The sequence below is a fragment of the Phascolarctos cinereus genome, unplaced genomic scaffold (assembly GCF_003287225.1).
Source record: "Phascolarctos cinereus isolate Bilbo 61053 unplaced genomic scaffold, phaCin_HiC Scaffold_5;HRSCAF=322, whole genome shotgun sequence".
In the NCBI taxonomy this organism is placed as follows: domain Eukaryota; kingdom Metazoa; phylum Chordata; class Mammalia; order Diprotodontia; family Phascolarctidae; genus Phascolarctos; species Phascolarctos cinereus.
The window spans coordinates 460,692,805-460,720,350 of NW_027555958.1; the positions used below are offsets into that span (position 1 = coordinate 460,692,805).

The 27,546-nt window shown below is 42.3% G+C and overlaps 1 protein-coding gene across 4 annotated transcripts in view; it reads left to right on the plus strand.

The window, feature by feature from the left end:
* Positions 1-27,546, plus strand: part of FGGY (FGGY carbohydrate kinase domain containing) — a 544,879-nt gene that overhangs the window by 437,745 nt on the left and 79,588 nt on the right. For 2 of the 4 annotated variants that reach the window (XM_020993097.2, XM_020993098.2), the window contains exons 11-14: positions 1,554-1,701; positions 8,329-8,403; positions 14,972-15,092; positions 23,371-23,465. In XM_020993097.2, the coding sequence (XP_020848756.1) occupies positions 1,554-1,701; positions 8,329-8,403; positions 14,972-15,092; positions 23,371-23,465 (439 nt within the window). Of the gene's footprint in view, positions 1-1,553; positions 1,702-8,328; positions 8,404-14,971; positions 15,093-21,956; positions 22,060-23,370; positions 23,466-27,546 lie in introns of those variants that run through there. The other 2 variants (XR_013487452.1, XM_020993102.2) reach the window with 2 other exon arrangements.

The window sequence follows — 27,546 nt, forward strand, 5'->3', positions numbered from 1 at the left end:
TGCCTGGAAAAGAAGACTTTGGGTAAATATGAGATGAATAATAGTATGATGGATAGCACGTTGGGAGTGGAGTCTGGAAGACTTGGGTTCAAATCCAAACTTTGCTATGTGCTTGCTGTGTGATCATGGACAAGTCATTTTTCCAAACCTCAATTTTCTTAACTTTAAAATGGTCATAATTGTATTATCTGCTTAGGGTTGTTATGAGGCTAAAATGAAAGAATGCACTCACAGGTCTTTTGCAGACTTTAAAATGTTATGTAAATTAAGCTGTTACCAGGTTTTTGAGGATGTATCCAAGCAAAGAGGGATTCTGTTGTGCTTGCTCTCAGAATTCAGAATCAGAAGTAATGAGTGCAAATTTAAGCTTGATGTCCAGATGATTTAGAGGTCTCCAGCCTGGAAAGGGCTGTTTCTGGAGGTAGGGAGTCTCCCTTTACCAGACATTAAGCCAGGAGGAAACAAGGCAAACTTTGGGGTTTGAACACCTGGTTTCAAATCCTGCCTCTGATTTTTACCATCTCTGTGACTGTGGGCACATAGGTTATTTAACCTCAGTTGGCCAGTATTTCCCCATCTGTGAAATGGGGAGAGCATTGGATTCATTGGCTTCTTGAAGTCCCTTCTGGTTTCTACTTGATGATGATAAGACCGTAGATTGAGAGTAGGGAGGGACCTCAGAAACCATCTGTTCTAAACTCCGCATGTTGAGATGTTACAACTAAGGTCTGGGAAAGTTAACTTGTTCACCTAGAAAGGGACTTGTCCACGGTCACTGAAGTAGTAAGCATCAGGGGCAGGATTTGAAACTAGGTATTCTAACTCTAACATTAATATGCTTTCCAGTGTACTTGTGAGAGGAGGCGACCAGTCTGGAGTACAGATGCTGGAGACAGAATTCCTGGTCAGGTGTGGATTGGACCAGATGGTCTCTGAGGCCTCTTCTAACTCTCAAAGTCAATGATTCTTTGGTTATAATCCCCTAACTTCCAGTACAGTGCTCTCCTGAAAAAGATGCATTATCATCTGTTTTGTTGCTTCACTCTAGGAACCATGGGACCTTTCAGTCTGACTTGCAGCTGAAACTGCCTATATTTGTTATCTCCCCCATTAGAACTGATCTCCTTGAGAGAATGGCCCATCTTTTCCATTTGTATCCCCAGTACTTAGCTCTGTGCTTTGAACATAACACCTAATAACTGTTTTTTTTCTCTTCATTTGTTCATTCCCACCACACAACTTTCCTTCCCACCGTCAATCTCCCTTTCTTCCCTGCCTTCCCCACTGCAGTCCAATCCTGATGCTCAGCATGGGAGCTAACATTTTCTTCCCCACATTCCTAGTGCCGTATGCTTTCCAGAGGCCATGTGCAGCACCTAGTGGTGTAAGAATTTTCTCCTGACTTGGATTATGACTTCTGCATCCTCCACTTTGGGGGGCCTCTGACCATATTCCTGCATTTCACATAGAAAATGAAATGTTTTCCGTTCATTGAACTGTTGACTTCCCCACCCCCATGGACCAAAAGTTTAAAAAGGGACTTTGTCTTCCAGATTCCAAAGTATCTATACATATCTGAATAGTCACCTGGATTCCATTAAGAAGTCTCTGCCTGTGGGTTTCCTCACTGTTGATTTACATGTTTGGCCAGATTTCCATGGCAACCGATCTCCCTTAGCAGACTTGACACTGAAGGGCATGGTGAGTATCTGCCTACATTGGTACAAAAAGACAGGGATAGACTAAAGGGTGAGGAAGTTTGGAAGGAACGATGTTGGGAGCGGACTGGGGAGACTAGTGTCCCATTGGGTGGTGAGGTCCTGGCTGATGTGTCTTTACCGTTGTCTACTTCTGAAATTGGATGAAAACTCAAGATGTTTCTGAGCCAAGACCAGATCCCTGGACAGGTTGTTTCTGACTTTTTACAGCTGCTGATTCTCCCAGAGACTGACTTGCTGAAAATCCTGAGCCCCTTTCTTCAATTTTGGAAGTTTTCTAAGTGGTGTTTTCCACCCCACTCCTAGGTAGTGCCATGTAAATAGTGCCTCCCATGCTCTCACTCAGAACAGCTGGACATCAACTTGGACCTTCAGTCCATGAGTCAGGGCCATTCACATTGCACAGTCTAGACTGCAAGTGTTGATTAAAAGTGGTGTCAAAGAGAAGAAGGGAGGTATAGAGAGGCAAGGAGAACTCAGGTTGCTATGGGACATAGAGCCTTCTCTGTGACTCTCAGGCTGTGGGACCTGAGAAAAGTACATGGCGCATAGGTTCAAAAGTATGTAGGGGCATGCAAGCTACAAGGGCCCTTACAAGGATCATCTAGGATAACTTTCTCATGTTACAGAGGAGGAAACTGAGTCTCAGAGAAGGGAAGGGACTTACTCAGGGTTCCACAACTGAGTGTCAGGAGTTGGGTGTGGGAGCAGCTAGGTGGCAAGATGGATAGAGCACTGGCCCTGGATTCAGGAGGATCTGAGTTCAATCCAGGATTCCAACTCACTCTGTGATTCCCAGTTCAGGGCTGTTTCTACTGCGTCACACTTTGGAGTTCATCTGACCCAGGGGTTCTTTAGGTCCTGGACCCTTGGGCAGTTTGGATGAAGCCTATGGATCCCTTCTCAGAATCAGTTTTTTAAATGCATAAAATAAAATACATGGAATCACAAAGGAAATTAATTCTATTGAAATACATTCATCAAAATAAAAAAAAAAAATCATAGATTTCAGATTAAGAAGCCCAGCCCCTTGATTTTGCAAATGAAGAAAGTGTGGCCAAAAGAAGTGACAGGCCGATTGCCCCAAGGAACACAGTCCTTGTAGGAAGTGTCAGTCAGTGCTTGAATCTAGATCTTCCAAAAGCCCAGGGCCTGTCTTCTACCCATTATGCCACATTCCAGTCTATAACCCTGGAGAAAGTTTCCACACTGAGAGTTACTTTACAGTGATTAAATTACAGGTCCAGATCTCCACCCCTAAAAAAATCAATAATAAAAAAGAAGCACCCTTACATAGACTATTACAGGGAGAATCAAAGTGTGCTTTATTTGGGCAATTTGGTACTTGTTGGGGTGATGATCAATCAGTTAATCAATAAACATTCATTAAGTAGTTATTGTGCCAATAGCTGCTAACTGGCACAGTAGTTAGAGTGCTCGGCCTAGAGTCAGGAAGACTTGAGTTCAAATGTGGATCCAGGCACTTACCAGCTGAGTGACCCTGCGCAAGTCACTTAATCCTGTTTGCCTCAGTTTCCTTATCCTTAAAATGATCTGGAGAAGGGAATGACAAACCGTTCCAGTGTCTCTGCCAAGAAAACCCCAAATGGGGTCATGTAAGACTGAGACGCAATTGAAAAAAAGACTCAACACATGCCAGACACGAAGTGCTGGTGAGCAAAAGGCAAGAGTAGGAATGAATAAATCCCCAAGGGGCTTCCATTCTAGGGGAGGGGCGAGGAGACAGTATATGCATGAATAGATTCATAGCAGATCAATACAGAATAAATGGAGGGTAGCCTTAGAGAGAGGGAGACACTAACAGCTGCAGGACTGGGAAAAGTCTCCTGGAGAAGCTAGACCCAGAGCTGAATCTTACAAGAAGACTGTACAGATGGGAAGCAGTCAGACTTTCAATTACAATGGAGCAGATTCATGTTGGGAAGACGGACAGAAGAGAGTGATTCAAAGACTGCATTATTTGGGGAAGAGGAAGGAAGCCTCTGGAGCCCCATGGATGCCTTTCTCAATGGCTTATGGGAGCAAGGGAGGAGCGGGCAGAGCAGGAGACTCGCTCACCACTGGTTGCAGTCGGTGGCCCAGGCAATGTCTGCTAGAGCCAGACCCCTTTTACTGGAGGTTGTAGTGGGCCGAAGTGCACGCCCGATGATGATTTAGAGGAAAGACATAATACCAACCTTTGTAGGGATTTACATAACTACAGGTGAGACTCCTGATGTGCTCAGGAAGTTTGGGAGTGTAATAACTTGTAAAGAATATAGGTTTCATACAATTCAAAAAATATTTCTCATAAAGAATTAATTTGTGCTTATTGGTTGATTCATTGATTAACTTATTGATTGCTGGCTGTGTGCCAGGCACCATGCAGAACAAAAACAAAGAAGGAAACATCCCTAGCCTCTGGGATCTTACATTCTCCTGGGAAGAAACAATAAGTCCAAATTTAAGAAAGGCAGCAAAGAATAAAGGATAGAGTCCTAGACTTGGAATCAGGAATTCAGGAAGAACTGAGTTTAAAAATCTTGACTCTGGCAGGCAGGTGGTGCAGTGGATAGAGCACCAGATCTGGAGTCAGGAGGACCTGAGTTCAAATCCAGCCTCAGACACTTACCAGCTGTGTGACCCTGGCCAAGTCACTTAACTCTATTTGCCTCAGTTTCCTTATCTGTAAAATGAACTGGATTAGAAAATGGTAAACCACTCCAGTATTTTTGCCAAGAAGACCCCGAATGGGATCACAAAGTGTCTGAAAAACCTGAAAAGTTCCTGAACAACAACTGGATATGAATAATGACAATGCCACCTCTTTGTCCTCCTACTCGTCTGATTTCTCATTCTCTTTTATTTGACCTTTATCCTTGTTGTGCTCTCTAATCGTGATGTCTTTTAAGGCTCTATTCTTTTCTCTATATGTACTTTATCTCAATGACCTAATCAGCTCCCAATTGAACTAACAAGTTTTATTATCATCTCCATATAGAGGATTCCCAGGTCTATACATATACATATAGCTCTTGTTTTTCTCCTGAGTTCCTGTCCTTTACCACCAGTAGCCTATTGGATATTTCCAACTGGGTGTCTCACTGGCATCTCAAACTCAAACACAACCTATCCACAACAGAACTTATCATCTTTCCACCTAAGCCCTCCCTAGCTCCAGACTCCCCCATTACTCTTGAGCTGGCCATCACACTCCTTGTCACCCAAGCTTGAAACTTCCATGTCATCCTTGACACCTCATTCACTCTCAGCTATATATCTAATTACAGACCAAATCTTGTACTTTCTAGCTTGACAATGGGTCTAGCATGTATCCCTTTCTCTACTCAGACAATGTCAAGTCCTCATCACCTATCACCTGGTCTGTTGTAATAGCTTTCTCATTAGTCTCTCTCCATTGCAATCCATTTCCACATACTTACCAAAGAGGTTTTCCTGAATCCCAACCCTTCCTCCCAATCAATAAACTCCACTGGCTCCCTATTGCTTCTGGAATAAAATATAAACTCATAATTAAAGTACTTCATAGACTGACCCTAACCTACCTTTCCAGACTTGGTACACATGACTTTCTTTTATGCCTGGGACATTTACAAGTTCTGTGACCCTAGACAAGTTATTTAAGTTTTCTGAGCCTCAGTTTCTTCATTTTTAAAATGTGAGCATTGTAATAGCATCCAACCCACAGGGTTGTAGTGAGGTTCAAAGGCAATCGATCAGGTCAGGTTCTTTGTCTCATCTCTCCTGTCTCTTTCTCTGTTTTTCTGTTTCTCTGCCTCTACCTCTTTCTTTCTCTCTTTCATCAGTCTCAGAGAGTTGCTTGCACCACTGAGAGTCTAAGCATCTTGCTCAGGGTAATATAATCCATCTATGGCAGATCTCTCTGATTCTGTGTTCCATTTTCCAGGCACTGCTATGTTCTGTCTCACCTCCATTCATAAACCTTTAATCAATGAAATTGAATTCTTTAACATAGTTAAGAAAGATAGGGATAAGGAGTACAAAGAAATGTGGAAAGGCCTTTATAAAATAATGAAAAGGGGAAAAGGCAGAACCAGCAGAATGGAGAACACACTAACTATGAAAATATTTGGGAAAGTGAATGAGCATGCATTGGCAAAGAACTCCCGTGGAGATTTGGAGAGAGAGGGAGAGAAAATATATATTAATACTATTTGCTCTGAAATTGACTTAAAAGTCAAATGTTACTAAATGAATTTAGTTGTTTGTTTTGTTGCTAATATCATTTCCATTGCAATGTTTAATTTTGAAAATTGACATCAATCAGCAAGTCACACTTTACATACCTTTTACCATCACCGAGAAACTCAGACTCATTTAAAAAAAAAAGTCTATGGGTGCGTTTTGAGATCTGAAGGAAGGTTTAGAAGAGGAAATGATGCAGAAGAGGCCCAGCCAACATCATTTAGTAAGATAATGCCTTCTACGTGAGGTGTCTCCATCCTCATTTTGACTTGTGGTTTTAAAACCTGACAATTGGTCTCAGAAAACAAGTTTTAGCAGAACAGTCTCAGGGGAATGGGGAAGAGGTGAGAGCTAAAGATGCACATTTAGCAGGTTCCTGGGCTCGTAACCAAGTGGGAAAAGCCCCAAGAGAAAAGGATGTAAGCCTGGTGATGGCGTCTTGACCACGGGAGAACACTGGTTTGGGAGTAGGAACACAGGTTAAAATTCTGACCCATGTGACCTTGAGCAAGTCACTTAACCTCTAGGGACCTCAGTTTCCTTACCTGTAAAATGAGAGAGTGTGATTACAAGGCCTGGTCTCTTCCAGTTTTAAATTGATGAGCTGGTGAACTCATAAGCTAAATGGTAAAAAGAGCTACATTCTTCATTCCTTAAAGTTCCAGAGTCATAGATTTAGAGCTGGGAGAAACCTGGAAGTTGATTAATTATAGCATATCATAGAGGGAAAAAAAAAAAACCTGACCCAGGGGCCAGAAGATTGAGGGGTTAAGCCCACAAAACACAAGTCATGTTATAGCTATGTATAAGTTCATTTTTTCTTCCTGGAGCTCAATTTCCTCATCTGTGAGATGAGAGATCTGAGCAAAAAGGGCCTTTAGGATCTAGAATTTCAAGTTGGAAGAGAAGAGTCCCTAAATCAGGGCTTTGTAACCTTATTATTTTTCTGTGTCCTGGATCCCTCTTCCCAACAATCACTAGCGTTTATATATCCCTTTAAGGTTTGCAAAGCACTTTCCAAATGCTATCTCATTTGATCCCCGTGACAACCTTGGGAGGCAGGTGCTATTATACTCATTTTCCTGATGAGGAAACTAAGGCAGATGATGCTTAAATGACTTGAGTAGAATCACACAGCTAGTGAGAGTCTTAAGCCAGATTTTAATTCTCTCTTTCCAGATCTAGTGTTCTGTCTACTAGTTGCCTAAGTGTTTTTAAGTGCATAAAATAAAATAATAGGATTACAAAGGAAACCAATTATATTGAAATTAAGTTATCAAAATATTTTTGTAAAGAATGGACCCTGGGTTAAAAACCCCTCGATAAAATTATAATGCTAAGGATAGCTTATGTCTGTATAACTCTTTCCCTAAAACCCTATGAAGTGGGTGCTGTACTTATTACCCCCATTTTACAGAAAAGTAAACTGAGGTTCTTGAATGAGAAAGCTGAGGATCAGAGAGTGAATGCAATTTTCTGAAGGTTACACAAATAGCAGCAGAGCAAGACTTAAGCCAGATCTTTGATGTTATCATTTAGTCATTTTCAGTTGTGTCCAACTCTTCCTGACCCCATTTGGGATTTTCTTGGCCAAGGTACTGGGGTGGTTTGCCATCTCCTTCTCCAGCTCATTTTACAGGTAAGGAAACTGAGGCAAACAGAGTGAAGCGATTTGTCAAGAGTCACACAGCTAGTACATGTCTGAGGCTAGATTTGAACTCAGATCTTCCTAACTCCCGGTCTGGTGCTGTATGCACTGTACCATCATAATCATTTTAGAACTTGGGAGTCTTTCATTCCTTAGCTGAAAAATAAGCCAGATTAGACTGGATGTTGTCAAAGGTTCCCTCCAGTGGTGATAAAACTGTTCTCGTATGACTCACATAAATTCTCTGAGCCTTGTTTTCTTCATCTATCAAAAGGAGAAAATTACACCTGCAGTGTCTCCCTAACTTTGTTAGGTTATTTGTGACGCTCAGATATGATAAATAAATCCTCCAAATCTTAAAGTGGTATATAAGTGTTAGCTTGTATTATAACTACTAACCTACATTCTGTAGATGCCCCTCCATGGTTGTATGAGGGGGAAAAAAACATCCCAAGGTGTCATGTTCATGTTCCCACAGTGGTTTGACTGCTGTGTTCCCCTCTCTCCCTCTTATTTTGGGCATTCTCCCTCCCCCACTCCCACCCCTATTTCTGAAGCAAAAAAGGCTTAGGCTGTAGTTCACATCTGGCTCACAAAGAGAGGATTTGCATTTGAACTCATTACAACACGAAAACATGCCTGAATGTCTTTCATGGGAAATGCCCCCTTCCCTGAATGCCACACTTGTAAATTTGTTCTTGTTCTTTCTCTCTCTCTCCCCTCCAATCTGTGCAGGTCACAGGATTGAGACTGTCTCATAACCTTGATGATCTGGCTCTTCTCTACCTGGCCACAGTTCAAGCCATTGCTGTAAGCATCTGAATATCTCTTTTTTTAATTTAAAAAAATTTTTTTATCTTTTTTTTTAACCAAACATTTAATATCTCTGCCTCTCACTGCCCCGCCATGGAAACACACACACACACACACACACACACACACACACACACACACATATATACATATACATATATATGTACATATATATATATATATATATATATATATATATATATATATATATACCTATTATATATTAAATAATAAGAAAACCCTCATGACAAACACTGAAGTGCAGCAAAACAAATTCTCACATTGGCCATGTCCAAAAATGTCAATCTCATTTGTCTATTGCCTCTCTGGCAGGAAACAGGTAAATTTGATGACTTCCATGGAGTTTGATTCAGGGGTGCTTCCTCATATGTTATTCCATGCTCTAGAAGAAAAGATTCTGAATTAAACAGGAACTCACCAAAAAGACTTCTAATATCTTGCTCACCCAGAGTGACAGGCTCCCAAAGGTCCTTGCCCACTCTGGCAATAACTCCATGTAACACATAGTCCAAGGACATCAGCTTTGAATGATTTGCTTATTATTTGGTGTTCTCGAATGCTGATCTGACTTATGTCCCCGAATTTCCTTCGTGGTAAAGGGAAAAGTGAGACTCCACGTATTCTGTGAGCATGGCCCGCTGTCAGAAAAGCTGACAAGAAAAAATAGCCGTTTGCAAAACAAATTAACCAAAAAGTTCGAGTATAAAGCACTCCTGTTTCCATACAGCTTTGGAGTTTAAAGCCATAGAGATGTGAAGGCTTAGAGCTTTCTCCCCAAGAGAACATAAACTCTTTGAAAAGATGGCCGTTTTCCTCTTCTTTTCGATCCCTAAGACCTCGCTTGGTCAATGAATGGTGATTGATTGATTAGGGACAACTGATCACCGAAGATTAATTAGGTGTTAATCCTAACACCTCTGGAATCAGAGACTATTAGAGCTGGAAAAAATTTAGAGCCTGACTAATTCTGGGAGGTATTCATCTTTTTTGGGTCCTGGACCACTCTGGTAGTCTGATGAAGCCTACAGGCTCCTTCTCAAAATAATGTTTTTAAATGCATAAAATAAAGTGTATAGGATTATGAAGGAAACCAATTGTATCGAAATAAAGTTATCCAAAAAAAAGTGTTTTCCAAAAGGCAAGTCCACAGTTATTGTCCGTTTAGTTATACCTTTGACTTAAGCCCGGAGAGGTTTGGTGACTTGCCCATGGCCCCAGAGAAACAGGATGTGCATATTCATCTTCAGCCTTCAAATCGGGTGCCCTTTTACATTTTGCTTCATCAGCAAGTAATATTTATCAAGTGCCCATTCATGAATACTACTGTCGGTACTGTTAGATGCTACCCAGAGTTGAATATGGTCCCCAACCAGTGGAATAATTCAAAGAACTTGTTTGATTTTATTTTATCGAATTAAGATAGGGTTAATTGATACAATTAATCGGTCAAAGCAATTGAATCGTTTGGGCATGAAGACACAAGATAAAACAGATAATACTGCCACCAATCATCATGCCAAAGAGAAGTAAGACCAAAGAAGAGAGCTACATGAATCAACCACAGAAGAAACTTAGTCACAGATCTAGAGGAGGAAGGCGTCGCAAAGGCCATTGAGTCCAACAGCCCTCATCTTACAGATGAAGACACTGAGGCCCAGGGGAGTTGTGACAAAATCATAGGATCACAGATTTAGAGGGGCAGGAAACCCCAGAGATCATTCAGTCCAACTTCCTCACTTTACAAATAGGGAAACTGAGGCCCAGTCAGGTCAAATGTCTTGCTCAAGATAACACAGGTAACATCAGAGGTGAGACTATTTTCTATTCTGTAGCTGAAGGGTGGGGACATATTTCATCAGGTACATAAGACACTAGCGATCCTTATCCTGACTCCCACTCCCATTGTCAAACTGAGTCCCCAGAGAATGGTGAGCTTCATCTTCTCCTCATTGATCTAGGACTACATGCAAAGGTCAGTGGGCAAGCCCCAATCCAGTTTGCTCCCCAGAAATATCAGTCCACCAGTGTTTACTACCCTCATATCATTTTCCCTTCCCAGTGATCAGTACCTAACTTTCAGTTCAACCAGTCAATTTCTCCTGAATATCATACATTAACGTCAGTTAGTTTTTTCAAAGGGATGTTTATTGAAAAGATATAAGACCCAAAGTATTATAATATAGAACCAAAATGGGACAAACTCTTCCATCTACAGGTTGGTCCTGGGAAGAGTGGACTCGAACATACCGTGGTAGCTACAAACATTCTCACAACTGAGATTCCAGCAACTGAGAAAAGCCAAAGGCTTTGCACCACCACACAGTAGGGAGGCAGGAAACAGTCACAGAATCCTTATGTAGGCTTTGAAGTAGAGGGCAAGACCTTCCATTACATATGTGTGGAAGGAAGCTCCCCAAGCATCCTTGGGCACTGGAACCAGGCAGCCTTGAAGGACTGCATTCTGGACTGACCAAGCCCTCAATTCAACAGTATCTCAGTGGGAAGGATCTTCAAAGCCCACCTAACCCAAAAGAATACAACAGTGCTACCACTTCCATATTCATGTAGACTTCATGCCTCTGCTAATGCAGCCTGAGCTCATATTAGTTTTTTGGAAGCCCTATCACACCACTGACTAACATTGGCTTTATATTCCATTAAAATCTTCTGATCTCTTCTAAATGAACAACTGGTTCTTTTCAAATGAACCTCACCTCATATTGGAAGCAGAAAATAAAAACAGCCGAGTGAGTTCCATGTCCAAGCCCCGCACGTCATGACTTTATCTTTGATCTATATTTGGGCAGGCTATATGGAGAAGGTGAGTGAAAGAAAATGTATTAGTCTTCTTTTTAATTTTTTACATAACATTTTAGAAACAGTTTTCATGATTATTTGGGCCAAGAGGAAGCCAGTAATCCAGACTCAGATTGCCTCATAGTTACTCTTTCTGGAAGAATATTACAGGAGAAGCCCTAGCGCTTTATAAATGCAGTCAATTTAAAGTAGGAAAAAGAAGCAGCCCTGTTTTTCCAAGTCCCACACACTCTGAAAATCAATTGTGTACTTAATGTACTTATCATAAGTGGCACATGGGTATTAACAACTTTCGTATTTAGGCTATCCATTGTCTTAATGACCTTTACAATATCATTGTAGGGAGGCTTTTAAGAGAAAGGCTTTTAGATAGGACTTTATTGTAGAGTAATTTGAATTACCGTGAGTACAATTCATTTTGGAAAAGTATCTGTGTGTGCTGACCTTTAAGTAAAATGATGATGGTTCTAATGAAGCATGGAGATAACAGATACATTTCCCAGGACGGTAAATGGAGTAAAATAACATTCTGCTTCACCAGCTGAGAACAATACGCCAGCACCTATTTGTTGTTGACAAGCTGAAATTGAACAAATTCCTCCTTTGGACAGTATCAGCAATTGGGTTGTTAATATTCTGTAGGAATAGGACAGTAATGAATGAGGAATGTGATTAAAGGTACATGGAACTGTATGGAACCTTTCTTTAAGTCAAAAAAAAAATAACCATGCTTAATTGAAAATCTTGTCAAACAATAGCTTTTGTCCATAGGCTGTTAATCTATAGTTTTCTTTTCAACAGTAAACCTTTTAAAAGAAAAAAAAATACAATTTGCATTTGAAACCCCCAGATTTGCATTTCTTCATGATGGAATTAAGTTAACGTTTTTTTTCCCCCATAGTAGACTAGACTAATTTCAATTTAAATTTTTCCCTGATTAAAACATTTTTTCCAGGCAGGTAAACACACAACAATTTTCTCTCATTCGCCTTTGTTGGGGCATTTAGGGAGAGGGAGAAAGGATTTTACAGTTTTGGGTCTGTGAGACTTGAAGGAGAAGGAGAATTCTAGCCAACAGTTAGATACAGCCACAGTCTTCACCATAACCAGAGATGAACCTCCAGATAGCAAGTCAGTAACGTTTATTATGTGCCACTGATTTCAGGAGCTTTGCTCCAGGAAGAGCATGCAAACTCAAAACTGAGGCTTTTCCCTTAAGAAGACTGACTACATTCTCTTAGGATGACAAATAAGAACATGGAAGTGCATACAAAGTGCTGTTAATGATTGGACAGGATCTAGAAAGTCCTTGTGTAGAAGTGACCCTGGAGCTTTACTTTGAAGGAAGTTGGGGGTTCATGAAATAGGTGAAGGTGAGGGTGCATCCCAGACAGGACAGACACCTGTACAAAGGTCTGTAGGCTGAGGAGGTGATCTAAAAGTCACCATTAACCACCTGCTATGAGCCAGGCATCCCACCCATGCTAAGTACTGGGACACAAAAAAATGAAAACACCTCCTTCCCTGAAGAAGATTACATTCTAAAGAGCAAGCTAATATATAAATAACTAGGTACATATTTGTTGTTGTAGTTCAGTCATTTCAAAAATCTTGTACTCTTTGTGACCCCATAACAGATTGGCGGGGGGGGGGAGTCTTCCACAGGAGTAGGAGAAGAAACCAAGATTTTGAGCCTGGATGACTGGGATGGCAGTCCTTTCAACAGTAATAGCAAAGTTCAGGAGAGGAGAGGGTTGGGGGAGAAAGATATTAAGTTCTGATTTGGGCATCTTGAGTCTAGAAGTTTTGTTTGCATTGGAAAGATTATTTTTATAGCTGGGAGACCAAGCGATTAACCAAGTTAACCAAAACAATTAACCAACAAGTATTTATGAACTACCTGCTATGTGCCAGACTGTCTGTCCAGTGCTGAGGATACAAAAGCATGAAATTTTTTTATGAAACATTCTGTACTCATGTAGGACCTTATATACTCCTAGTTTGGGGAGAAGAGGAGGAAGGGAAGTGGAAAAAAAGAAGGGAGGGAAGGAGGAAGGAAGGAAGGAAGGAAGGAGGAAGGAAGGAAGGAAGGAAGGAAGGAGGGGAGGAAGGAAGGAGGGAAGGAAGGGAGGAAGGAAGGAAGGAAGGAAGGAGGGAAGGAAGGAAAGAGGGAAGGAAGGGAAGGAAGGAAGGAAGGAAGGAAGGAGGGGAGGAAGGAAGGAGGGAAGGAAGGGAGGAGGGAAGGAAGGAGGGGAGGAAGGAAGGAGGGAAGGAAGGGAGGAAGGAAGGAAGGAAGGGAGGAAGGAAGGAAGGAAGGAAGGAAGGAAGGAAGGAAGGAGGGAAGGAAGGAAGGAAGGAAGGAAGGAAGGAAGGAAGGAAGGACGGACATTTACTACACCTTTACAAGATGTGATTGAGATTAGGAAAAAAAAAAACCAAACCCTGGTTTCCCCAGCATATCACTTAGCATAATTGAGGGCTGAAGGGACCCAGCTCAAGTGCAGGACTGGTGTCGACCAGAGTAGTAGAAATGAAGGTCATCAGAACGTTGGAAATCCATGGATCTGAAAAAGAAGTGCATGAGATTAGATGGGTCACAGACTCCATTGGTGAAATACAGATATTACAACTATGATGAAATGCAAAGAGATAAAAGTTTCCCCTTTGCTGAAAATTATGTCTACTGTTATACCTTCCACATTGCAAGGGCTTTAGGGACATGGTGCCTCTACAATATGGAAAATCTGTATAAAAATTTTGGGCCCTCCCTTTGTACCAGAGAGCAAGTCTGAATTTCTTCTTTTTCTTTCATGGGGTGTCAACAGTACCATATTGTAAAATTTTGATTAAGTATTTTATCATGGCTCTGTGTCATCTGCTGGCCTTTGCATGTCATCTGCAGCTTCCACAAAACTCCCCCAAAAATCCCATTTAATTTCTTCTGCAACCCCGAGGTATATGGAAAACACAATGGGGAAAGTCACAATGAGGAAGGGATAACTATTTCAGAATAAGGTTGGCAACTCAGGTTCACCCCCAAAATTATCAAATGTTGACATAATTAACCAATTGATTAGCCACGATGCTCAGCTCAGCCCCTGAATGCTGAAGATTGACCAGGCTTCCCCGTACATAGACTGTGACCCTGGCAACTCGGTCCTCAGACCTTACTCCTGGTATGTGGGCCTTCTAAGAGTTAGATTCAGAAGTTTACATTTCTAGTCAGCAGCATTGTGGAAAGCCCCAGCTGACCCTGCTCTTGACAGAACAAGTCCCCATTACCTTATACTCTCTACTGGATCTTGCTAATGAACCTTTTCCTTTCAAAGGAATGTCATGTTACCTTTAAGTTTCTTGGGATCTTTGAGCCCCATTTATACAATGATAGAGTAGAACAATATGATCTCTAAGGCCCTCCCCAGCCCTGACATCCCCAGTTCTAAACGCCCCGCCTTAGTTCTGACATCCCCTGTTCTCAGCTCCCTCCAGTTCTTACATTGACATTTTAAGGTTCAAGGCCCTTCCCTTCCTTAGCATTTTGGGTTCTGTTTCATCTCTCTCATTCTGTTTCTCTGAATATATTTCTTAAATTCCCATCCTGTGAATTGACTCCCTTGTTTGCCCTGGAATGTTGCGTTAAATGGGTATGTGGGCGTTGGAGGGTCTGTCTCGCTTTCTTCTTTGCTTCTCCATCGCCAGTAACGCTACCTCTGGTTTGCCCTTTTAGCTTGGCACACGTCACATTCTGGAGACGATGGAGGAAGCCGGCCATTCAATCAGCACCTTGTTTCTGTGTGGGGGTCTCAGCAAGAACCCTCTTTTTGTGCAGATGCATGCTGACATCACTGGTAAGTGAGGGAGAGATGGAAAGGCCTGTCCTACCCACTAAGTGGACAGCTCGGGCCAGTGGGACAAGGCGAGAGTTAATGTTCCAAAGGCCCAGAGCTCTCTTGACATGCACAGTTCACCTCCCCCTGCCTGCTGCCAACAACCCTCGAGCTTTGCTTTTCTCAACACAGCTCTCTAGAAACTCTTCTAAATCCCAGATTTTGAGCTGGAAGGGCCTTCAGCAGCCGTCCAGCCCAAACTCTTCATTTTGCAAGTGAGAAGACAGCCCAGAGAGATTCAGTGATAATGCTACACAGGTAGGAAGTATGGGAGGGAGTCAGAATTTGAACCCAGTTCCTCTGACTTCAAATCAACCATTCTTTCTTTTGTCCTGTGCTGTCTCCTCCACACATACTGAGATTAGTTTTGTTTGTTTGTCTGTTTAACCTTGGATATATTTTCAATTTCTCTATCTATGTACATATTGCCCCTCCACCACAGTCCTTTCCCTAATTGGAATGCCCCAGCTAAGCTACTTGAGGCCAAGGATTATGGGCTTTTGTCATTATATTTCCTCTTAGAAATCTTAATGTGTAAGTTTCCCATTGTATTTCTTTGCCTACCTTGGAGACTCGTGAACATGGGGGCCTGAAGCAGCCTGGTATCATAGGAAAGGCATGAGGTTAGGGGTTCATCAGTACAATCACAAGCCAGCACACCCTTCCCCCCCAAAAAAAAATAATCAGAGCACTAGGAGAGAGGGTCCACACCTGGTTTGATGATCCCTGCCTTCCTCATTCTTGCAGTCCTACTGCACAAGGTACTACATAAGTTCATTGATGAAGGGCCAGACCAAGTGTTTCGTCACATGAGAGCCCTGAGTTGCTCGCCATACAGGTTCCAGCAAGAGTCAGGGAGAATGATTTCTCCTCCGGTGAAACCTCATTCCTACAGGCTTCTCTTAATAGATTTGTGAGCAAAAGACCCAAGGGTTGAGTCTGGGTCTAAGATTGAAAAATAGAGCTGGGTTTCAAGTCAGCAAGTATTGATTAAGCTCCCACTATGTGCCAGACAAAGTGTTAAGCATGGAGGATACAACCAAAAATTAAATAAATAAAACAAAAAACCGTCCCTGCTCCAGAGAAACTCAAAGTTTAATGGAGAGACAGCATGTGAACAGCTATACAATTAGCACATATACAGGGTAAATTGGAGATAATGGTGAAGGAAAAGCTCTGAGATTCAGGAGGACAAGGAAGGGCTTCTTATTTGTAGAGTGTGGGATGTCAGCTGAGATTTGATGAGGAAAGGTGAAAATGCTTAGAGAATCACTTCTGAGAAGTGGGCAGGAAGCTCCCGTTACTGAATCACTGAGCAGGTGAGAGGAGTGGGGTGTCTGTAAGAAAACTGAAAGATAGGAGGGGCCCGGTGATGAAGGGCCTTGAAAGCTAAACAGAGAGTTTAATATTTGATCCTAGAGGTGATACTGAATCAATGGAGGTTATTCAATAGGGAGGATTTGAACCCAGGTCATCTTATGCAAAAGCCAGTGTGTTCCTGCCCCAGCGCCACACTGCCCCCATCCATAGAAGCCCCATTGAGTTTGTTGATGGCTTTGCCCAGAATCAGGCCTGCCTGCTACATTCAGTTGTTTTAATTAAGAGTGGTCTGGCTATTTCATGTAAAGTTGTAAACGGGAATTTGGCCTTTACTGTGTGGACTACCAGTCCTCTAACAGCCAACTGCACTTCCGACCTTGATGCAGGAGGGAGGGAAGATGGAGGTCAGCCACAGGTGAGCCCCCATGACACAGTGGCCAGGGGCAGGCTGGACCAGGACCTTGGTACTGGTGGGACCCACTGTCTGTCCAATGAGATCAGTATAAAAATCGCCACTTTCCTTTACTGGAATCCCAAGAAACAGAAGGCCAGTTTCACTGCAGAGAGGCTCGGCTTTGGAAGCTATTCTCTGGAGGCTGAAATAAGAGGTCTATTAATAGGTATTTGGATTAAAATGTAAACTGGAATCCTTGGGCTGGAGCTAATGACCTGATACAGTCTAGTACAAAGGGCCCTTGTTTCTGGGCTTGGAATTCCCCTCCCTTTGTAAGGACATTGACTGACAGAGGAATGGCAAAGTTCATCTGCCTTCAAATGCTCTTGGTTCTGCTGAACTCATTAGTCTATCAGATAAAATAGCTGGAATTCCAGAAGTCTCTCCCGTCCCTTCCCCTATCCACCCCAGTTCTTCAGAGAAAAGACCAAATTTGAAAGCAGCACTGTGGAAGGCCAGGCCTCATTAGTCAAACCAGTCAGAAACCACCAGACATTGACTCCAGTCTCCTCCAAATATCTTCACTGCTCAAGTTTTCTCAGGGAGAAATAGGGATATAGATTTGGTAAATTCCCTCTCCAGTATACCCCTAAAAAATGAGGCAGTAGAGTTTGGAAACCCACTGGAAAATGACTTCTGGCATGCAGAACCCTGGAGATGCTGGGTCTGAGAATCAGCTTTGTTGTCAAGGAAAGCAGTTATTATCATTGACAATTTAAAAAAAAAAGGTCTTGCCTTTTGAGGATAAATATGGTGAGGATGATAATGATGCACAACTACACATCGAGCTTTCATTTAGTAATTTTCATGAGTGTGGGGGGGGATTTCTGGTATGGAAATTCCCTCCACAGCCATGGATTGGCAGCTTATCTATAACTTTGAGTTTTAGAAGATATAATGAATAGAGGCCTAAGTTTAGAGTCCAGTAGGCCTGGATTCAAATCCTTCTTTAGACAAGTAGTAGTTCTATGGCTCTTGGCCATCAGCTTAACCTTTCTTGACCTGGAAAATGGGGAAAACAATAGTTTCTTCGCCTGGAAAATGGGAATAATAATATTAACTACTTCACAAGGTTATTACAAGGATTAAATAAGATATTATAGGTAAAAGGCTTTGGAAACCTTGAAGTAGCTTTACAAATGTTCGTTATTATTGATATTATTGTTAGTGCCTTCACCCCAACATGGGGATGCCATTTTGGTCCTCTTTGAGCATGAATGACAACAATTAACCAACCAATAGGGTTAGGGAGTTGTTCAGGGCATTGAATGGTAAAGTGACCCGTAGTCACACACAGTAAGTTTTTATCAGAGTCAGGACTTGTGCCCAGGTCTTTCCTATTCCAAGACCAGTCCTTTAGCCACTGTGTTGTGAATGTCACAGTTGGGCCTGGGTTCAAATCTTTGCTCTGATATTCACAATATAAATGACCTCAGAAAAGTCACTCCTCTCTCTGCCTCAGTTTCATTATCTCTAAAATGAGGAAGTTGGTTTGAATGTTCTCTAACAGCCAGATCTGATCAGTCATTCAGTAAATATCTATTAAGCTCCAATTATGTGCCAGGTGCTGGATACGTAAAGAAAGAAAAAAGATAGTCCCTATTCTCAAAGATTCAGAGTCTAGTGGGAGGGACAACATGTGAACAATTATGCATAAACAAATGATATTCAGGATAAGTTGGAAATGTTCAAGAGAAAGAAGGCACTAGAATTCGGGGGGGGGGGGTTGGGAAAGGCTTCTGGAAGCCACTGTCTATGTAACTGTGACTAAGTCGATTCATCTCTCTGGCCCTCCGTTTGCCAGATGGAGTCAGAGATTCTGGGACTACATCATCTCCAAGATTCCTGCTGTTGTGGTACAATAGATAGGGACGGTTCTGGGGACAGAGGACCTGAGTTCAAATGATGGCTCTGACATTTTCTACCTGCATATCCTTAGACAGATGATTTTCTCTCTCTCTGGCTGCCAATTTCTTCTTCTGTAAAATGAGGGACTTGGACTGGATGACCTTAAAGGTGCCTGATCTTGTTTCCTTAGTTAATTATCTGTTGGGGAAAAAAATGTTTAGTTCACAAACAGTAACTCTATTACTTCCTTTATTGACGCCCTGATGGGTCAGAGCCTTTTTTCCCCGGCACCTGCTCTAAGGTTGACTTGTCCTGGTGGATGCTGTCCTGCCCCAATGTGCATTTGTTATATCAAGGTAGAGCCATCTTTCTCATGGAAAGCTCTTTGCCAACATGATCGAGGTCAGAGCAAAGGATTCGTGTTTCATTTTACACAAGTGTACTTGGCTGAGGGTAGCCCTGGACTCTTCCGCGGCTAGAACTCCTTCTTTTCCCCATAGCTGAAGGGTCCCAAGTAAGGACCAGGCCATAACTCAGTAAAAACACCCAGCTCTCTAGCCCTTCGAGGATTTTCTCTTAGAACACAGAGCCTTTGAAGCCATGGGTGAGTCTGCAGGATCAGCTCCATTTTGCAGAGGGGGCAAGAAGGCTCAGGGAGGTCACACAGCTGCTAAGTCAGGGAACCTAGGGTCTAACCCAAATGTGTTCACACTTTGCCTCTTATTCTTCTGTTTTGCTCCCTACTGCCCTGGAATCAGAACCCTTTTGAGAGTTTTTGAGAATCTTTCCTGAAGAGAGACTTCACAAAACAAAGAACAGAGATATCTCAAGACCATCTTATTTTGTCTGGTCTGGAAGGGGAAAAGAATGAGCCCCTACTATGTTCTGGGCACTATGCTAGGCACTTTACAGACATCATCTCCTTTGATCCTCACAGCAACCCTGTGAGGTAGGTGCTCTTATGGTCTCTATTTTACAGTTGAGGAAACTGAGGCAAACAGAGGTTAGGGGACTTTCCCAGGGTCACACACTGTCAGAGGCAGGATTTGAACTCAGATTTTCCTGACTCCAGACCCAGTACTCTAACCACTGTACCACCTATCCTTGACCCCCTTTGTTGTCAGAGGATTACAGTAGATTTAGAGCCCTTCTCTTTGAAGATGTGGAAACTGAGACATAGAGCAGTTAAGTCATTTCCCTAGGACAGCAGTTTTCAAACTTTTTGGTCTCAGGACATGTTTATGCTCTTATTTGGAAAAAAGGATAAATTTCTATTAATCTATTTGGCTTTTTTTTTAATATCACTATACTTTCTTCCAATATTCCTCCTTATCTACCTCCAATAAAGCCAGCCTGTATAACAAACAGCACTTTCTTAAACAAAAGAAAGAAAGAAGAGGAAAAATGAGCATAATTAATTAGCACCTCCAAAAAAATCGGAAAATATGTGCATTCTAAACCATTTGTGTACCTCTCACCTCTGCAAGCCCTTTACACCTTCAAAATTATTCAGGACTCAAAGAGCTTTTGTTTATGAGGGCTATATCTATTGATATTTAGAAATTAAAACTCATCCATTTTTAAACATTCATTTGTTAATCCATTTAAAAATAAGAATAAACTTATTACACATTAGCATAAATAACATTTTTTATGAAAAATATATTTCCCAAAAAGAATTAGTGAGATTGACATTGTTTTCCATATTTTTGGCAAATCTCTTCACTATCTGCCTTAATAGAAGACAGCTGATTTTTCATATCTTCTGCATTTAATCTATTGTGATATACTGTTTTGGTTGAAATAGAATGCAGAATATCTGGCCTCATGTAGAAGGGAGGAGTATTTAATGGGAAAATAATAGTTTAATACTATTGTGAAAGTGGGTTGGATCTCATGGACCTCCCTCAGAGGATCTTGGGTCCCCCTGAGGATCCACACTTTGAGAACCACTAGCTAAGGGACACATGAGCAGTAAGACAGGAGCCCAAGTGTTCCTGGCTCAGTTCTGTGCCTTACACACTATCGTCATCATAGCTAGAGATGAAAAAGGGACTCTGGAGATTATTTATGGAGATTATTATTTCATGGATAAAAAAACTAAGGCCACAAAAGATTGACTTACCCAACAACACATATTTACCCAAATGGCCAAGGTGAACCCAGATATCCACCATGCTTTTCACGTGTTCCCTAGTCTAATTGCGTCGGCTGCAATACCCAGTCATGGCCTCGTGGGCTGCTGCTTTTATCTTCCACTAATTATTACCCAAGAATCCCTTGTCTGCCTCTACACAACACCAATTCCACCTACAAATCTTTACCCCTAGGTCACTTCCACAATACAATTTCCATCTTTCTGTTGGATGGCCACTTGGCATTTCTAGATGGAGTCAGAAGATTGCCAGGATTTCATGCCCCATAAATTCTTGGGACAAAACTTGATCTGTTCCTATCACTCTTCAGCGATGGCAGCAGCCAGCAGGAAACTTACTAGCTGGAGGATGTCCAGGAGAGTAAGGAGGGTGGTGAAAAGCCTTGAGACAATGCTGTACGACTCTTGGTGGAAGACTGAGGAGATTTACCCTAGAGAAGAGAAGACTCAGAGTGGGGGTACACTAGCTAGCTCCAAGAATTTAAAGGGCTGTCATATGGAAGGGGGGTTAGCTTTGTTTTAGTAGGCCCCAAAGGGCAGAATTAGAGCAATGAATAGAAGTGGTAAAAGGGTAAACTTAAGCTTGATATAAAGAAAAGTTTCCAATAATTGTTGTACAATCATCTTGGTTGGCCTCGAAAGAAGAGAAGGATTCCAATACACAGAGATGAGGAAGGCTGGGGTATGTCCTGGACATGGGGGTGATGTAGCAAATGGATGAAAGTGGGAAATAAGAGCTAACATTTATATAGTGTTTACTATGTGCCAGGCACTGTGCTGTTATAAATGTAACATCATTACCATATGATGCCTATCATATGATGCTCCAGGTAGGAAGGGAGAAAGAACAAATGTTAAGTGATACGTATGTGCCTGGCAATGTGCTAGGTGCTTTACAATGATTTGATCCTCACAACCTGGGAGGTATTATTGCCCCCATTTTACAGATGAGGAAACCAAGGCACACATAGGTTAAGTGACTTGCCTAGGGACACGTGTCTAGTAAGTGTCTGAGGCTGGATTTGACCTCAGATCTTCCTGACTTCAGATCCAGGGCTCCATCCGAAAGCCACCTGAATGGCATTGTCGAGTTTGAAGAATGGCTCATGCAGTGGCTTGACTGGCATATAATGTGAAATAAAGCTGGAAAGGTGGGTCGTACTGCCATGCTTAGAATGCCTTCCTTCTTCACTTCTGTCTCTTGACATCTGAGCTCAGTTCTTATCACTTTCCCCCAATTCCTCTTTTTCTGATTGTTCCTGTATCAAACTCAGAGGCCATTGAGTCCAGTTACTCATTTTACACATTAGTCAACTGAGGCAAAATGGAGTTAAATGATTTGCCCAGGTCACATAGCTAAGATGTGTCTGAGGTAGAATTCGAACCCAGTTCTCAATGACACAAAGTCTCATGCCCTATCCTCAATGCCCTGCTGCCTCCCCAGGGGAGGAATTGTTATTGTTTTCTTTTTTTTTTTTTCTGTTTTGGGATCTGTTTGGGTTTTTTTGGTCTTTGTATCTCTAGAACCTAGACAAGTGATAGGTACATAGTAGGTGCTCAACTGAAGCTTACTGAATTGAATTGAACCAAATTTCAGCATGGTATAGTTAACAAAATGGCTTGATTTAAAGTTAGAAGAATTTGATACAAATACTGCTTTGCCTCCAAACTGCTAATCTCTTTGGGCCTCAGTTTCCATATCTGTAAAATAAAGAGATTGAGCGAGAGGCATCTGCGGTCCCTCCCAGCTCCAGGAGCTTACAAATCTAAGTTTCTTCTCCAGGCCCCATTTTCTTTTCCTTTCTCTCTCTCTCTCTCTTTCTCTCTCTCTCTTTCTTTCTTTCTTTCTTTCTTTCTTTCTTTCTTTCTTTCTCTCTGTCTCTCTCTCTCTTTCTTTCTTTCTTTCTTTCTTTCTTTCCTTCTTTCTTTCCTTCTTTCTTTCTTTCTTTGTTTGTTTGTTTGTTTGTTTCTTTCTTTCTTTCTTTCTTTCTTTCTTTCTTTCTTCTTTCTTCCTTTCTTTCTTTCTTTCTTTCTTTCTTTCTTAGGCAATCGGGGTTCAGTGACTTGCCCAGGGTCACACAGCTAGTAAGTGTCATGTGTCTGATACTGGATTTGAACTCATATCCTCCTGACTCCAAGTCCAGCACCCTACCCACTGTGGCCACCTAGCTGCCCCCAGGCCCCATTTTCCTAATCTGTAAAATGGGCTTGTTGGATTGCAGACCTCCAAGGTCTCCACCAGCTTCAGACGTAAGATGCCATGCATGATGCCTCAGGCCCCTCAACCAGTAGCACAGGCCGGGGGCTCCTTCAGGCCTGAGCATCTCCAGGAGCATACCAGTGGCAGGATTGTCTGAGCCCTGATTGCTGTTTGCCCTGAGGTTGGAGGGCAAGGTGGGGGGGGGGGAGGCTGCCACTCCCTCTTCGTTATTTCTTACCGAGCTCTTCCCTGTCCTGTCCAGGATTGCCTGTCGTCCTTTCCCAAGAGGTGGAGTCTGTGTTGGTGGGCGCCGCCATACTGGGAGCCTGTGCCTCTGGGGACTTCACTTCAGTCCGGGTACGTGCCTGCCCAGGGGCAGGGCCTGGCCCGGGGCCTGTCTCTGCTCTCTGGCTGTCAACAACCTTTCTGGGCTCTTTGACAGTTTGCAAAACACTGGCAAGGCTATCATTAAGAAGGAGGGGCCGCAGCCCAAGGACGAACATAGCCTTCCTGCCTCAGGTACCTCGACTGCTACTGGCCCTGGATCTTCTCCCCACCCTACACACACACACACACACACACACACACACACACACACACACACACACACACCCCAACATACACCCTTCCTTGTTTTACATTTTCAGAAATCTCTTTGTTGTGCTATGCCATGACATATGGAATGGAATGGTTGATGGCGAAGGGGAGAAGACAAGAGGAAAGGGGTATAAGAGTGGTTGGTGGAGGGCTGGGCCAGCTGGGAGCCCAAGTGGAGCAAGAGACCAGAAGGTCAGGGTTCAAAACAAGACATTTGCTAGGTTTGTGACCCTCTGAGCCTCAGTCTGATCATTCTAAATACCCCTAGAACTGTCCTCATTGGGTTCGTGTGAAGAAAATGTTCTGTGAACCTTATACCACTCTAGACATGTTGGTTGTTTAAATATAAAACAAATTATATACACATATGTATGTGTGTGTATACACACATATATATCATGCCTCCATTTTAGGTGATCTGGACATGTGCAACAAAGCCCCAATATGCAATATATGCATACATGTGTATGTATATATACACATATGCATATAGTTATGTGTATATATACACATATAATCTCTGCATCCATCCATCTTCATCATCTATTTATACATGCATGTCTTCCTCCTCTCTCTCTCTCTCTCTCTCTCTCTCTCTCTCTCTCTCTCTCTCTCTCTCTCTCTCTCTCTCTCTCTCTGCTGAATAGATGCTGCAGTCTCTCTTGCTCTGCCTCCCATACACAAACATTGCTGGTGGGTCCAATGTAATGACTGCTGTTTATCCACCATGGACACTATTGTTTAGTTCTTCCTCTTTGTTAGTGCTACTACAGGGCTATGGGATCTTCCAGAGGCAGGAGAGAACTGAAGGAGGAGGCGTAGAGAAACAAAGAGACAGAGGAAGGTCTGGGCACTGGGGATCCATACTCGAGCAAGCCAGATGGACAGTCCTTGAAGTCAGGACCTTACCTCCCAAGAAGAGAAGACATCAATCAGAAAACGAAGTGGAAGGGAGGGAACACATCCCCATAGGAATGTAGCAGACCCTGGAGGAAGGGTCCTGGTGGTTCCTGCAAAAACTCATCTATGAGAGTAAAGAGGAGGAAAGAAAGGAGGAGGAGGAGGAGGAGGAGGAGGAGGAGGAGGAGAAGGAGAGGAAGAGTGGAGAGAAGAAAAGAAAAAAGGAAGAAAGGAAAAGGAAAGAAAGGGAAAAAGGAAAGAAGGAAAAAGAGAAAAAGAATAAATGAAGGAAGAAGAAAGAAAGCAAGAAAGCAAGAAAGAAAGAAAGCAAGAAAGCAAGCAAGAAAGAAAGAAAGAAAGAAAGAAAGAAAGAAAGAAAGAAAGAAAGTAAGAAAGGACAAGACACATGTAAAAGGACCTGGAATGCACCTAACCTGTGGCTTTTTTCTCCAAGGCTCTCCTTGAGGCTTTTGTTTCCCACACAGATTTCTTTCTCTACCTGTCAGCTCCACGCCTGTGTTTCCAGAGATCCCCTCCCCATCACATGGGTTCTGCTGCCATCAGCTTTCTTCTGTGGCCGCTTGCCCGTTAATGCCTATAAGCATTTCTGTCTGGAGCTAAAAGGTCCTGGTCTTGAATGATTAGGGAATGCATCTGGCTTCCTGATTGAATTTTCTGAGCCCCTTATCCATTTCCCCATCTACCACATGAGAGGAGGGCACCAAGTCAGGGTGAGCCATTGGTGGCTTAAGAAAAGATTTATTTCTAAATTTGATACCAGCCTTCCACTTATGATCGTTATTGACCACATCTGTATTAACATCCTGGGCTTTCTTTCCCTAAGAAGCCCATGAAGGAAAATTTCTAGTTCTGGATGTAATCTGTGGCAAAGCTCTGCTTCCAACTCAATTTTCTGAAGGGTGACATCAGTGCAGATAGCAAAATGTCTTCTCAATGCCTCAGGTAACTACTCTCCCCAGAAAGGATTCATAAAGTTTTCTTTCTCCTTCCCATAGATTTGTCTTCCAAAGTGCATGAACTTACCCCAAATTCCTTTTGCTGTTGCCTCATCTCTCCCCATAATACGAAGTAGTTCAAGCATTTCACTTTCTTCTTTTAAATAAATGGGTTCCATTCTTTTTCAGAATCAACATCTAAGTTGGAATCAGTCTATTAAACAGCATTAATTGTTTGTTAAATGCAGACACTGAGAAAACAAAATGTCCTTGGTCTCATATTCTGGGAAGCAAAGGAGACATTGGAGATGGAGGCATGAAATACCCCATGTACATGGCTAATTATATACATACATATGCAGAGTAGTTGTAAGGGATTCCTTAGGCCACCTAGTCAGTCCCCCCCCCCCACGACGGCTTAAAACTGATCTAAGACTTTTAGGACATGTGATAAATCCTAGAAATGGCCTCTTTGAGGGGAGAAACTCTTTTTGTTATTTTTTCAGTCACTTCCAGCTCTCCATGACCCCATTTGGGATTTTCTTGGCAGAGATACTGGAGCATTTGTCACTTCCTTCTCCAGCTCATTTTACAGATGAGGAAACTGAGGCAAAAAAGGGTTAAGTGACTTGCCCAGGGTCACACAGCTAGGGTTTGAAATCATACTTGAATTCTAGTCTTCCTGACTCTAGGCTTAGCATTCTACTTACTGCTCCACCTAGCAATGAGCTGCAGCCTTTGTCTCTTTCTCCTCTGTACTGAGCACTTAGTTGATACTTAATAAGAACAATCTGAACAATAAGTCATGCAGCCTGGGCTTGAAGATCTCTCTTGAGAGACCATTCGCTCCCTGCAGGTAATAAGAAATAATGTGACATGGAAGGAAGGGAAGGGAAGGGAAAGGAAGGGAAAGAAAGTGACCAGGGAAAAATATTTGTGTGTGTGTGTGTGTGTGTGTGTGTGTGTGTGTGTGTGTGTGTGTGTGATATATTATAAATATAAAAAATAGGGAAAATATAACTTAATACATTGGCCCTTTCCATAGAAACTCATACTGTGCTACATTGGTCACCACAAGTGCGTGGGTTGAGAGAGTCACCCATGGAAACCTATTAGCCTTTTAGACTAAATCCATAAGATTAAATAAAAGCAAAAGACAGGTCAACAGGCCATAATTTAATCAGAAATCTACTGTGATTGGGAAGAGCGCCCAGAAAACTGAAAAAAGAAAATTGAACAGTTGAATTCAGATTCTTGGAATGCATGGAGCTAGCATTGAAGTCTGTGAATGAGCCTTTGGTTGGAGGAGTTCAACGAGGCTTCCTCAAGTATGTGGCTGAAAAAAAATATAATGGCTTCATTATTGTCCTGGCCTGAGGAAGGTAGCTCTGGATGATGCAGAGTATAGATCGACAGAGTTAAGGGTGTGTTTAGGCTGCCCCTCCTTCCTCTACGATTTCAGAGCTGATCCTTTTTTTGCTTGCTTGCTGGGAAATGCAATAGCTCCCAAGATAATTCAGATATAACTTGATGCTTCAAAAGAATCCTAACAGGTTCGTAGATTAGAACTTGAAGGCACTTGAATTCATCTAATCTAACTCTTCTCCCTCCACACCATTTTGACCCAGAGAGGGTAAATATATTGGCTCAAGGTCATGTAGGTTCTACGTTGCAGAGATGAGAATTGAAGCCAGAACCTCTATCTCCAAACCCACTGTACCAAGCTGCCTGAACACGGGGCTACACCAAATAAATTGAAATGGAAAAAAAGATAATTGCAATACCTTAAACTTGGATTCAAAAAATCCATTTTGCAAATACACAATGGGAGAGGTGTGACTGGACTGCAGTTGGGCTGAAAAAAAGACTCTCAAGGGCTTTTAGTGGCTGCTGACTCAATATGAAGCAACAGCACGATATGATGGCCAAAAACACTGATGTGAAGCTTGGGTTGCTTTAAGGATGTGTGTTGTCCAAGAACAAGG